Genomic DNA, 13054 nt, shown 5'->3' on the forward strand with positions numbered 1-13054 from the left:
GAGACATTTACCCCATCCAGTGGGTGGCCCTGGGGCTGGGGGATCCCAGATCTCACCAGAGCCTGAACCAGCAAAGCCATGAGCACATGGCTTTGCTGGTTCACATCTCCATGAGCACATCTCCAAGAGCGCTGCTTTGACTCAGGCTCTCTCTCCTGCAAACTCCTGTCTGTTCCTGTGAGGGAGGGAACAAAATGTTTCTGCTTTTTTTGGAAGCCTAATTGATGCTTGAAATACTACAAATGACTCTGTGGACACAGCTTGACCACGAGTTTGTCCAGTTTGGATGGCACAGAAGAGAGGGAGGGTAACATGCGTCCACCTTTTGCATCACCTTCCCAGCACCTCACCCCTCCTGGACATCTCCCTTTGTCCACATTTCCTAAGACATTAGAGGTGGAGGAACAAGGATTGTGATGCCAACAAGAAGTTTTTCAGGGAAACCTGGGAGGAATTCCCTGGGCACGTTACAGGGCAGGAAAAAGAGTACAAACCCCTCTAATTCAAACAGATGAGAGATACAAAGAACAAGGAAGAAGTGTGCCGGGGATAAAAGGAAAAGGGATGTATCAGGATGTCCCAACCAGCTCCAAAGCTCTCCAGGGCCACCACCCACAGCTGAACCTGCCATGCAGGTGACTGCTCAGACTCAGCAAGCCAAGACAAAGGGTTTTCCATCTCCCTTCACCCCCCCAGAGCAGCCTGTGCGAGGCAGCACTCAGTAACGGAGACTGACGTGGGAACAACTGGTAGTCTCTGCCCTGGGAGCCCCTTCACCCCAGAAAACCCATCCAAGAGGGAAGTTGCCCCAGAGAGCAGATCTTGCCCTGGATGTGCATTGCATGAGTCATTAATAAGGTCAGTAGCATCAACTTTTACCCCAGCTCCCATCACACCCCCAGGCAGCAAGAGCAACAGCAACATGGAAGCACGAGCAGAGGCAGAGGCTCTCCAGCCCCAGCAGACAGACCTGGTGTTCCCTGGCCAGGCCAGACAAGCAGCAGGTCCTGGTCCTGGGCTGCAGTGAACGTACTCTGCTCCAGCCCTTCTCCCTGCTCCCGCGCACGACTCGCCCCGCGTTTGCCATCACAGCACACTGCTGACACAGGAGCGCGCATCAAGAAGCTGATGTTACCGAGCAGCTGACTAGAGGCAAAAGAAAAAGAAATTCCTACGCTGTTGCCAACTCCTATTTTCTGTTGCTTGATCCCGTATTTTAGGGATGCGCTGTGCTCCCTGCAACACCAGTCGCTCAAGAACCAGCAAGAGTAGCAAGGGAAGGATATGGGCTGTGAACAGCCTCAGGACAGTTGCAGCTGCGGGCATGCTCGGCACTGTCAGCTCATGTTGGGCAAGGACCTCAGTGGCCATCAGCCCCCCAGTGTCGCAGGTCACTGGTTGTCGCAGACGGCTGGTCTCACGTTCTTCAGGAATCACAACCCAGAAGGTTGTTGTGATTCCCCTCGTATATCGGAAGGTCTTGTTTCGCTCCAAAGGTCTATACCGCAATCAAAGGCTTCTAACAGAGAGCTTCAAGACACTGCTCTCCAGGGGCTCCTACCACGCCAGTCTCCAGGAGGGAACTGCCCCACTCCCTCTTGGGAGTGCCCCGCCTTTAAGCCTCCATGGGTCACGTGGTCTCCGGCTGACCAACGTGACTCAGCACCTGTCTTGATGAGGCACAGGTGCTTTCTGTTTAGCCCATGTAGCAGCCAGAAACTCCCCCGACAATTCCCCCTTTCTTTTTTTGAAAAAACGCCTAAGCCTTAGGAATTCCATCATTCTGATTCCGTTTTTCATCGCCGTTTGTCAAAAACCATGGGGAAGTCATTCTTATATTTTTTTATCATACCACGTTGGCGGTGGATATATCCATTGTTCTGATGATGTTGGATACATACACCCTGGCTGTTCTGGCTGCTTTTCCAGCTGCTTTAACATTCCCTCTGCAGTCTTTTCTGGACTGGTCTGCGGCTGCTGCAGTGTTCCCGCAAAGGGTTGTCGTAACATACCCTCAGGGGTCTTTTCTGGACTGGTCTGCGGCTGTTGCAGCGTTCCCGCAAAGGGCTTGCCTGGACCATAAGACATCTGTGCACGCTTTCTCTTTCTGCTATTTCCCGGCCGGCCATTTGATTTGCAGTTTTTGGCAAGATGACCTATTCTCCCACAAATATAACATCTTTGTTTAGTTAGAGCAGTGGCCAATGTGGTCATCTCGCTTTCTACGGGCCCGACTTTGGCACATGCAATCACCATTTCTTCTAGGGAGGGGTCCCCCGGCAGTACTTCAATAACTCTCCGACAATCGGGGTTGGCATTATCTTTTGCCAGCTGTTTTGTCAACAGTGCCCGTAGTTTATTGTCATATATTTGTTTTTCTATTGCCCCTTGTAATCTCTCTACAAATTGTAGAAAAGGCTCCTTGACCCCTTGTTTGATCGTGGAGTACCTTGCCTTGGGCTCCACCATTTCTGTTGTGCGCATGAGGGCCTGCATCCCTATTTGTTTGACCTGCTCAAGAATCTGGGGATGCCACTGCGCCTGGATTGTCGGATTACTAAAGACGTGACCTGTCCCCATTAATACGTCTGTGCCTACAGCGTAGCAGGGGTCACCCTGGGGCAAGTGGATGTTCTCTAATGCCTGATGGTCGGCCAGCTGTCTCCAGACATTCATGAAAACGGAGCGCTGTACTGGCTGGAACATCACCTGAGCCACATGTTGGAAGTCATATGGCACTAGTACTTCTAAGTTCAGTAACCGTAATAACTGTGTTACTGCTGGAGAATTCGCTCCGTACCGTGCTACCACTTTCTGCATATCTTGAATTACTTTCCAGGACCAGCCCAAGTGTTGATTGGGCTGGTTGGAACCCAGGAGGGCCAGTTCTACGGGAAATACACCGGGCCCTCCTCCCATTTCTGTTGCAGTCGAATCTTTATTATCAACTGGTACCCCTAGAGCTTGGACCAAGTCCCAGTCTCCACCCTCTACTGCTTTTATCCGAACCTCATCCCAGAAACGGACTGGGTCATGAGGCTGAGCTGTTGCTGTGGGGGCTCCCAGGGGGTCTGGTTCAACTAAACGGGTGGGTTTTGGTGACTTTTTCCTCAGTCGAGAAACCGGTGGTAGCTCCCCAGCTGAGCTGTTACTCGCCTCAGAGGTTTCTTCTATAATTTCTTTTGCTGCAGGGGGGTCATGGCCTGTTGCAGCATCTCCACTACAGCTGCTAACTGCTGGGATACACCTTGCAGCATTGTCACGGCCTGGCGTACTAATAACGGCTGCATTGCTCGTACCTGTGCCATATATGTTGCCAGATATGAAGTTGCCGGGGGTGGGGCCATTAGATCAAGCGGCGGAGCCGTAGGCGTGACACATCCTGAGGAGGAAGGGGGGGCTGCTGGGGCAAAGGGTGGGGGACGCTCCAATATCTCCTGCAGGGTGGGGCAGAGTCCCTGCATAGTCCCCGCAACTTTGTTGATCTCCGTGAACAGTGAGGATATATCTAATTCGCTGTCCACACTGTCTGGGGCCAGTCCTCCCTCAGACAGTTCGTTGTTTCCTTCATACCCTTCGCTCGCTGATGCATAATCTGTTAATTCATCTTCCTCCTCTTCTGCCAACCCCTTTTGAATTATATTATCCAGGGCCCCCCACGTACGCAGCAGGTCGATATCGATTAAGTCCTTTTTTCCAAGGACTACTTCACAAAGTAGCTTATCTCCCAAACTTTTCCAAAGTTCTAGGTTAAAGGTGAAAGTAAGGCTAACTAGGTCTTCATGTCCCGCTGCCCAGTTAAGTAAATTATATAAGTCTTCATTACTTATATTGACCCCCCACAGCCATTCCCGCAGATTTAAGGAAGGTGAAGGTCTGGTTTTCCTTCACGAAGTTTTGTCCCATTTTTAGCTCCCAACGGCTCACCTTGTTCCAGGTGTCTAGGTCGGTCCACAGCTTCTGCCGCTTCTCAAGCTTTGCTGGGTTTTGTATCTTTTGTCTACTCGCATTTCGACGAATCACATCGGGGTCACCAATTGCCGCAGGTCACTGGTTGTCGCAGACCGCTGGTCTCGTGTTCTTCAGGAATCACAACCCAGAAGGTTGTTGTGATTCCCCTCGTATATCAGAAGGTCTTGTTTCGCTCCAAAGGTCTATACCGCAATCAAAGGCTTCTAACAGAGAGCTTCAAGACACTGCTCTCCAGGGGCTCCTACCACACCAGTCTCCAGGAGGGAACTGCCCCACTCCCTCTCGGGAGTGCCCCGCCTTTAAGCCTCCATGGGTCACGTGGTCTCCGGCTGACCAACGTGACTCAGCACCTGTCTTGATGAGGCACAGGTGCTTTCTGTTTAGCCCATGTAGCAGCCAGAAACTCCCCCGACACCCCGGGCCAGCCAGGGAGCCCAGCTCACGCAGCAGAGCCAGCTGCAGGCAAGGCCACCTCGCTCCCCTCCAGTGAGATATAAAGGAGGGGAAAAAGGGAAAAGAACTGAAGCCTCAAAGGTGTTGGCACAGCTGAGCTCTTTGAGGATGCTCATGGCCACAGCAGGGCTGGGGGCAAACCTGGTGTCTCCAGACTCTGCACCCCAGTCAGGCAGTTCCAGGGCAGTAGGTTTTCAGGAGAGAGGTTTCTCATTCACAGTTAGGGTGCTTGCAGCCAGGGCAGCCCCTCTCTGCAGGCATATCTCACACAGCCAAGGAAAGAAAGGGATCTGGGGCTGGAGAAGAGAAGGCTCCGGGGAGATCTTCTAGCAGCCTTCCAGTACCTAAAGGGGCTACGAGAAAGCTGGAGAGGGACTTCTGACAAGGGCAAGGGGCAATGGTTTTACACTGAAAGAGGGGAGATTTTGATTAGACGCAAGGAAGAAATTCTTCCCTCTGGGGGTGGTGAGGCACTGGAACAGGTTGCCCAGAGGAGTTGTGGATGCTCCATCCCTGGAAGCGTTCAAGGCCAGGTTGCATGAGGCTTTGAGCAACCTGGTGTAGTGGAAGGTGTCCCTGCCCATGGCAGGGGGGTTAGAACTAGATGATCTTTGAGGTTCCTTCCAACCCAAACCATTCTATGATTCTATGATTCTAAAATCACCATGCTGTCCCCAAAGGGCAGGTGCCCTCCGCCACTCAAGGACGGGCAAGCCTCAGCTCCTCACTGCATCTTGTCAGTGTAGCCGGCGACATAATTTCTGTTCCATTCTCACGCAGCAGAAGAGCAGACGACGGTGCACACGAGGTGCCCGGCCCGGCAGGTCCCCTCTCTGGCACAGTGAGTCTCCTCTCCCCACGCAGAGATAACTGTAACCTTCACCAGGTCACCTCCACGCAGACCGTGCTGCGGGCGGCCAAGCAGGCTGGCCCTTGCCTCCCTCTCCCACCAGGATCGCTCCCATGCATATGCCTGGGAGCAACACCATCAGCTCCGTAATCTTCCTAAATACAGCAGTTACCGGGTGACTGGGAAAAAATCTCTTTTACTGCTGATGCTGCTGATGGAAAATTTCTCCCCTTTCACCGCTGCTTTCAAAGCCAGTCGTGGTTTCATACAGACTTTGTCTTGCATGGAGATGGGAGAAGTGGAAGCACTGAGGGAGCAGTGCAAGACTGGTGGGGAACAGATAATGAGAAACAGAGGGGAACTCGTACTCCTGTCTTCCTCCTCGCCCACAGGCAGAGCCCTGGCTCCAAATCTTATCTGCCCCATCTTCTCGCAAGCAGTCACAGCCCAACCTCCTCCTGCAAGGAATCCCTCCTTCCTCCCTGCACCACAGCAGGAGACGCACGTTGGATGCAGTCAAGAGCAGGGCTTCTTGCACAGCATACAGGGAAGATGTCCAAAGGCATTGATGGGCCAAAATAATTTATTCTGTGATTTTTTTTCCCCCTCAACCTGCCTCCTTCCCAGGGGACATGCATCAAGCCTCTCCCAGCCAGTGCAGATGCAGGCAGCCAAGATCATTGCTTGTCCCCTCCGCATGCCATTCTGCTTCTTCAATATCATTAAGTGTCTCCATACTGTCTGGACACTGGAAACCTTAACCACATTAGCTGAGACCCAAGCAGCGGCACAAGCATTCAATTTTTTTAAGTGGCACCATTTCTTAAGCTGGTTACGCACGAGACACATCTCTGCTCGACGCCGGCACCCACTGCGCAGGTAGCAACAGGGGCAGGACTGAGAAGCAGCAAGGGAAGACCAGCTGAGGCTCACCATTCCCCATTTCGGGTGGCTGCAACCACAGAAGGACATTCCCAACACGAGCTCTCCTGTGGGCATTACAGATGATGAAAAGCTTCAATCACGGCATTTCTATTTTCCTCCCTTCTCCTTTCAGTCTCCAACCCCAGCCTACCCTCACACTCCACAAGGCATTTGATGCCATGGTAGGTATTTCTCAAGCCACCTATGACTGCTAACATATATGTCGAGGTAGCATAAGATCAATACCTCACCGTTCCCACAAGTGGCATCAATCCGTCCTCCTGACCCAGCCAGTCCCGCGCCTGAACTCCTGTTACAGCAGGAAAGCCCAAGGGCTCAGCCCAGTTTCACAGAGCCAACATCGCACATCACCGAGGCAGTACCAAGGCTTATCCATCACACTTTTAGGGCTTAGAAAGGAAAAGGCAGCAAGTTTTGGAGGTAACGTCCATCTGCGTGGTGGCACTCGGAAGCCACTTGCCTCCCCAGCCCCCAAGGAAGAATGCAAACTCCTCACCTAACTCTGAAGAAAAGCATGTTTTTTCCTCCAGCAAAAAAAGCAATAAAGATCTCTGGCACACCGGCATAATGGAAAAACTGCCGCTGTCGCCTGGGATGAAGGGGGGAGCAGAGGGGACCCCCAGTAGCCAGCCTCCTCCCACTCCTCCAGCCTGACAGCTCAGCTGCGGAAAACCAGCTCCTCTCTCTATAGTTAATCTTCTGTTGCCACTAGCTGGTCAACGCGGGTACTCTTGGAAAGCAGCAACTCCCCGAGTACAGCCTGCCACTCCATTACAGACTCCCAGTTTTAACTGGGATTTTCACCCCAGAAAACCTCCGAGATGAAGCGAAATCCCTGCAAGTCCACACCCCGCTGTGCTGGACGAGCCACGTCCAACTTTGCCCTTGGGGAGGGAAGCGGCCACCTGAGGAGTGACCCGTTTTCACGGGCATTTTGTGCCTCCAGCCTTTCCGGGTGCCACAGAGCTCACCTCTCCTGCAACCATGGCTGGCAGGTCTCGGGCTCAGGACCCACGTCCCCAGTGCAACCTCAGCCCCAGCCAGGCTCTTCTTGCTTCCAACTACAAGAACACAACGGCCTGGAAAGCTTAAGTAACGATACAGCTTCAGGCAAGGAGGGGAGGAAATCACTACCCAAAGGTTTTCTCTCTTTCCTACACCCTCCCCAGGCAGCCCCTACCACTGGGGCCCTGGCCCAGACCCCACGGCCATGCACGGCTGTGGATGGGCACGAAGGGGAAGGAAAGCATCCCCGGCTGTCAGGTCTGCATCCCCCCTGCTCCCCATCCCAAGGAGCCCATCAACACATCTCATCTTCACTGTACCACCTTGCTGGGGCTTTTTGGCTCCCTCCACTTGCCTCATGGAAGATGCAACTCTTTACATTTTGGACTGCCTTGGGAACAGCCAGAAAAAGAAAAATAAACTAAAAAAAAAACCCAAAATTTGATTAACTAAACCTCTGGCCATATGTGCAGTGCAGCTCTTCAAGTCTAGCAGGAGGTAGTAAACAGAAAAGTGAGGTGTTGAAACCAAACTTTGGTCATCTGCTTCTCTCTGCAGAGACAACCCAGTTCTTAGACACCATGGCCCAAGCAGCAGGTCTCACACCTGCTGTGCTCTCCTTCTGCTACCCACGCGATGCTGCTCCAGATCTCACAGACCAACTCAAAGCAAAGGATGGTGATTCTGAACAGCGGCATCAAAAATCTTCAGTCACACCCACACTGTCCGGGTAACCCTCCAGCCTCTCCACTCCGCTCTGCCAAAATGGGAGATGTCCATGAAAGCAAAGGTGGCAAAACCCTGCTCAAGTGTTTGCAGAAAAAGTCATAAATTCAAACAATCCACAGGGAACCAAGTGCTTTCCTTTATTTTAATGCGTTCTCACCCTAAAGAGAAGAAGCTCAAGTGTACAAGATGGCTTCAGGAAAAGTTGAGAAAGAAGATAAAAGTGGCACTGAACTGTGGATGGAGATGGAGAAGCTGCTCAGCTCCGAGAAGTGGGGGATAATCACCAGCCACGCACAGGGGACGCAGTGGGACACCAGTAATGCAGATGCACGAGCACCTTTTGTGACAACCACCGAAACGGCACCTTGTAGCACCACAGCCGCCCGTCAAACAGCATTCATTAGAGCCATTTGTGAGAAGCGTGTAGTAAACCGTTCTTACGTAAGCCACTACCCGGTAAGAGCAGCGGTGAAAATCCCTCTGCATCTTTCCTTCTCTCTCCTCTATATATATCTGCTCACACATAGACAAAGCTCATCTAAATTAGCTCGGAAGCGAACTGCTTCGTTCCCTGAATTGCACTTCAAGCAGGCTACGCCGCTCGCGGAGCAGCTATTGTACAGAACACATGGCTGCTGACTAAATCAAGACACATACCTCAGAGAGACCTCATTGTACAAGAATAAAGTCAATGATAGGCTGCACCATTTGCCAGCATAACACTAGAAGAATTAGAGGGGGGGGGGGGAAATACCGCAAAGCGTCAGTTGTATCCAAGGTGAAGGAAAGGGCAGGATGCTTTTTCAGGAAAGGAGATGCACAGCAATTCCTAACGCACTGGTGGCAAAGTTACGTTTGTCATTTCCTGCCACCACTGTGCTTTGCTGGGTAATTTTATTGTAACGTAACCAGGGGGTAGGGGGAGAAACATCCTTCTTATCTCCAACACAAAAGAGATAAAATAAACCGAGGTGTAAGAAATACAGAAACTGAGACACCCACTGAAGAAGGGACACTGGGCAAACTAGAGCTGCCGATGGGTGTGTGGGCAGCAGGTTCCCCTCTGCAGCCCAGGAAGGCTGCCATGAGGAAAAAAAGTTTTCCACCTCCGTCGGGAGAGGACGAAACCGTTCCCTCCCAGCATCCCCACCCGCGTGCAGCAGGCTGTGTGCAGGCTGGACCCATCCCACGCGGGGCTCCCAGCAGAGCTGCTGCCCGCCCAGCAGCTCCGGGCTCCCACCACCCTCCAGCAGGTTCCCGTGTGCTTCCCGTGGCACCCACGGCTCACGCAGGCAAGCAAGCAGCTGGTCCTGCTGCTCCTGAGCCGTGGGGCCGAGGTCAGGATTTTCTAGTGCTGCTTTCTCCTTCCATCTCTGTCGTGCAGCAGCTCCTGCAGACCAGGCTTCCTCGGCAGGCAGGGATGCAACCCTGCAAGCTCTCACTACTTAAGTGAATAAAATCTCATGCTGTCAGCGAACAGAAGTTGCTTCCTCTCTACAAGGAGGAATCCTTTAAAGGAAAAGGACACAGAGCACTGCGTGTGCTTTGTACCAGCCACCGGCTCAGAGCATCTGTCTCCTCAGCCCATTTTAACTTGGTCTGCCCTTAAAAAGAACCAGCAGAAGTTTCACACTGCTGCAGAAAAGGCTGTGGCACCCGCCAGCCTTTAGCTACAGATGCCCCATCCTCCTCTAACGCAAAGGAGAAACAAGAGGCGCAGGAACCACTCCAGTGTCGGGAGACTTATTAAGCTGAGAGTTACTGAGCAGGCCTAGGACTACAGACTGCCTGCCTTAGCCACAGCACTTAGCCAAACTCATCACCACCGAGCAAGGCAACGTTTTATTTCGCACTTCCTGGCCTGGAAAGACTTTTGAGCCCAGCAGAAGAAGGTGGCTTCAATTTCTTCTCAACTTATTTCACTTCAGAGTCCATAGCACCCGCACCAGGACTCATCTCTGCCTGCTTTATGCTTTGCTTTTTTTTTTTTCTTTTCAAAACTCTCTCCAGGATGCCAGTCAGGGTGGCTGTCCAGAGGTGTGTGCTTTCAGAGGTCTTCCTCCCACATCCTCACCACCACGAGGTCAGAACGCGGTGTTTGCCAGCAGCAAGAGCCTGGACTCTAAGACATTTTGGAGCCCTCAATGTATCTGCAATGAGCAGAACGTCAGCTCTTACATGTCCTCCTGAGCTCAGGCCCAGCCAGCCACTAAATATGTTCAGAAACGCGCATAAATACACGCAAGCATCAGAAATCAGCTAACGATAAGGGCTACGGAAGATTTGGGCAAAGAGAAGCCAGAGCTTAAAGCAATCCCTGCCCCCTGTCATTCCAAAGCCATTCAACCAGCCTCCCACACATAATGTGATTCTCACCTCCAAGAGCCCACTGCGAGGCAGCAGCATCTCCCAGGTTCCCAACCACTGATGAACTTAGAAAAGGACGTGGTGGGGAAAAAACACTACAGAGAACTCCAGCACTACTTCCTGTGCTAGAGAAACAAGCCAGCAGAAATCCTCTAAAGCACTCTCCCAGAAAAGAGTTAACTGCGAGCGAGACTCAGTTACCACACCAGGAGACTTGAAGAAATGCAACATATTTGAAATATCAGAGCATCCACAGCAATTCATGAGCTAGACCTTGGGGAAGGACAAGTGTTTTACCTTCTCTGGAGGCAATGTGCTGATTAATTTCAGGACAGTGATGAAGCCATCCCACCATGGGCAAAGCTTCCATTTATCTTTCAATCTGTCTGATGCCTGTGGGTTCACAGGAACAGGAGGGGATGTTTTGGGGTCTTTTGTCCATGAAGGAGCACAAAAAAACCCACAGTTTTGCAAGAGACATGCTACATATTCAAGAGTACACGCATAACCTATATCCCAGAGAATTTTTTAGACCCAAGACATGGTCTCTTTATCTGCAGTCACCCACAGAAACAGGATTCGCTATACAAGATCATGTCTCTGATCTATCAAGACAAATTTCTCTCCTCCAACTTGAGCGATTACCTAAGCTACACACAGAGGGGTTTCTTTGCTTTCTGATATATTTAGATCAGTGCGCAATTCGCACCCAGTCCCTGAAGAAACTGTACTCTAATCTGAAAATTCAACTCGGTGAACCATGAAACTTCTTGTTACTTTTAATCACTACAAGGTAAAAGTCATTCCTACTGCATCAAACCTTCGATTTTTCACTTTTATTACTTGAAACAGAGTATCTGGTTTGTTTGGGATTTTTGTGGTTGACCAACCGCGTCTAAGGAAGCCACACTGCAAAGCCAGAACCCAAGAGGCTCAAGAAGTATCATCAACTTATTTATTATAGGCTCTTGCTACAAGAAAGCTTCACCAAAGGTAAAATGACAGGACCGGGAGACACAGCCCGTCATTTTCCTACCCTGGCACACGGCGCTAGTGAAAGGTAGTCACTTCCACAAGGTATGGGAAGGGACTTGCCACAGATGCCCACCAGGTCAGCCCGCACCCGGGCACACCTCGACATCCCTCATGCACACAGGGCGATGTGCTGGAAGCCACAACTCAGCGATGTCAGGCAGTATCTCAGACCCGAAGTCATGCAGGTACTCGAATTATCCGAGGTTCAGACACGGAAAAGCAAGAAAGCTGGTAGATAAAGAACAGATCAACAAAAAACCTTCGGTGACCTGGCAGAGTAAACACCGCGCTGCCCATACGGCATTCTGAACAGGTCCCTTGGAGGGTCCCCGGGCTGATTAGAGCACAAAAAAGGATAAAAGTGACGAGAGGCAGTTCGAGCACCCCATCCGAGACACCAGGATCAGGGACCAAGACGAACGTACGACAACAGAATTATTTCCAGTCCCATCCCCCTTCCCACGACAGCCGAGAGGGAAGGAAAGTCCGCAGGCGTTCGCCACAGACCAGGCGCTGGAGTTGTGCGTGAAGCGAGAGCGAGCTTCGAGAATTAAGACGAAGCATTTATAAAATTAAGCTCTGGCTAGAAAAACAGCCTCTGCCGTTCTCCCAGAGCTCGGCGGTCCCTCCTCCGGGGCTGAGCGTTCAAGTTGGAGCACAAGAGGCAGCACCCATCACTTTATAGCCTGAGCACAGACGCTTTACTCCCAGGGTTTTTAAAAGGCAGCAGCCCCCAGGCCCTGCTAAAAAATCCCTCCCCAGCAGCGAAAAAAAAACAACAAAAATCCCCCCCAAAACCGCACGGCGCAGCAAGGGCAGCGTTAGAGCGCTCCAAAACACAACCAGGCTGCCCACGATAAGGGGCGGGAGCGGAACAGAAATCCCACCGCAGCAGGGTGACAGCCCGGAGCCGGCTGCCCGCACCGGGATGCTCCGCGACCCGGGGAGGTGCGGGCCGGGGGCGGAGGGGGGGATGGAATATCGGCGGGACGGGACGGGACGCGGCGGGGGAAGCGGGGCGGGCACCTACCGAGGGTGAAGAAGGGCAGCTCGGTGTTGTCCAGGTCGTCCTGCACGGCGACGCGGCCGGGCAGCTCGCTGCGGACGAAGAGCAGCAAGCGGGAGTCGGCGGCGGCGGCGGGCGGCGGGGCGCCGCTCCAGCTGATATCGTTCTCGCGGAGCACCGGCAGCGTGGACACCGTCACCGTCTTCACTCGGCACGGACCGGGGGGCTCCCGCGACGCCGCCGCGCCGGGCCCGCCGCCCAGCATCACCGGCGGCAGCAGCAGCAGCAGCAGCAGCAGCAGCAGCGGGGGCGGCGCGGCGGAGCGGGGGCGGCGCGGCGGAGCGGCCATGCCGGGCCGGAGCCAGGCGCAGGGGAGCCGCGGCGAGGCGAGGCAAGGGGAGGCGAGCGGAGCCAGGCGCACTGAGCCGCCCCAGCCCGCCGCCGCCGCCGCCGCCCGGCTCCGCCTCCCGGCCCGCCCCGCCGCCGCCCCCCGCCCGCTGCCGCCGCCGAATCGCCGTTCCGGGGACCCTCTGCCGCTCCCCGGCGGCCGACGGACCCTGCCCGCTGCCCGCGGGGGCAGAGCGGCGGTCGGGCAGCGCCCCGGGCTGAACCCGCCCCGGGCTGCCCTGGCACGGCGCTCGCCCTGGGACTGCAACGCCATTCACGGCCCCGGCCCCGCGCTACCTGTGCCG

The 13054-nt window shown here is 53.5% G+C and overlaps 1 protein-coding gene across 2 annotated transcripts in view; it reads right to left on the reverse strand.

Annotated features, from left to right (window-relative positions):
• ASTN2 (astrotactin 2) overlaps window positions 1-12711 on the reverse strand; it is a 370596-nt gene extending 357885 nt beyond the window's left edge. The window contains exon 1 of one of the 2 annotated variants that reach the window (XM_086625404.1): window positions 12387-12711. In XM_086625404.1, the coding sequence (XP_086481530.1) occupies window positions 12387-12711 (325 nt within the window). Of the gene's footprint in view, window positions 1-12382 lie in introns of both variants that reach the window. The other variant, XM_086625403.1, reaches the window with a different exon arrangement.
• Between the last annotated feature and the right edge of the window lie 343 nt (window positions 12712-13054).

This window comes from Tauraco erythrolophus, chromosome 22 (assembly GCF_009769465.1).
Source record: "Tauraco erythrolophus isolate bTauEry1 chromosome 22, bTauEry1.pri, whole genome shotgun sequence".
NCBI lineage: Eukaryota > Metazoa > Chordata > Aves > Musophagiformes > Musophagidae > Tauraco > Tauraco erythrolophus.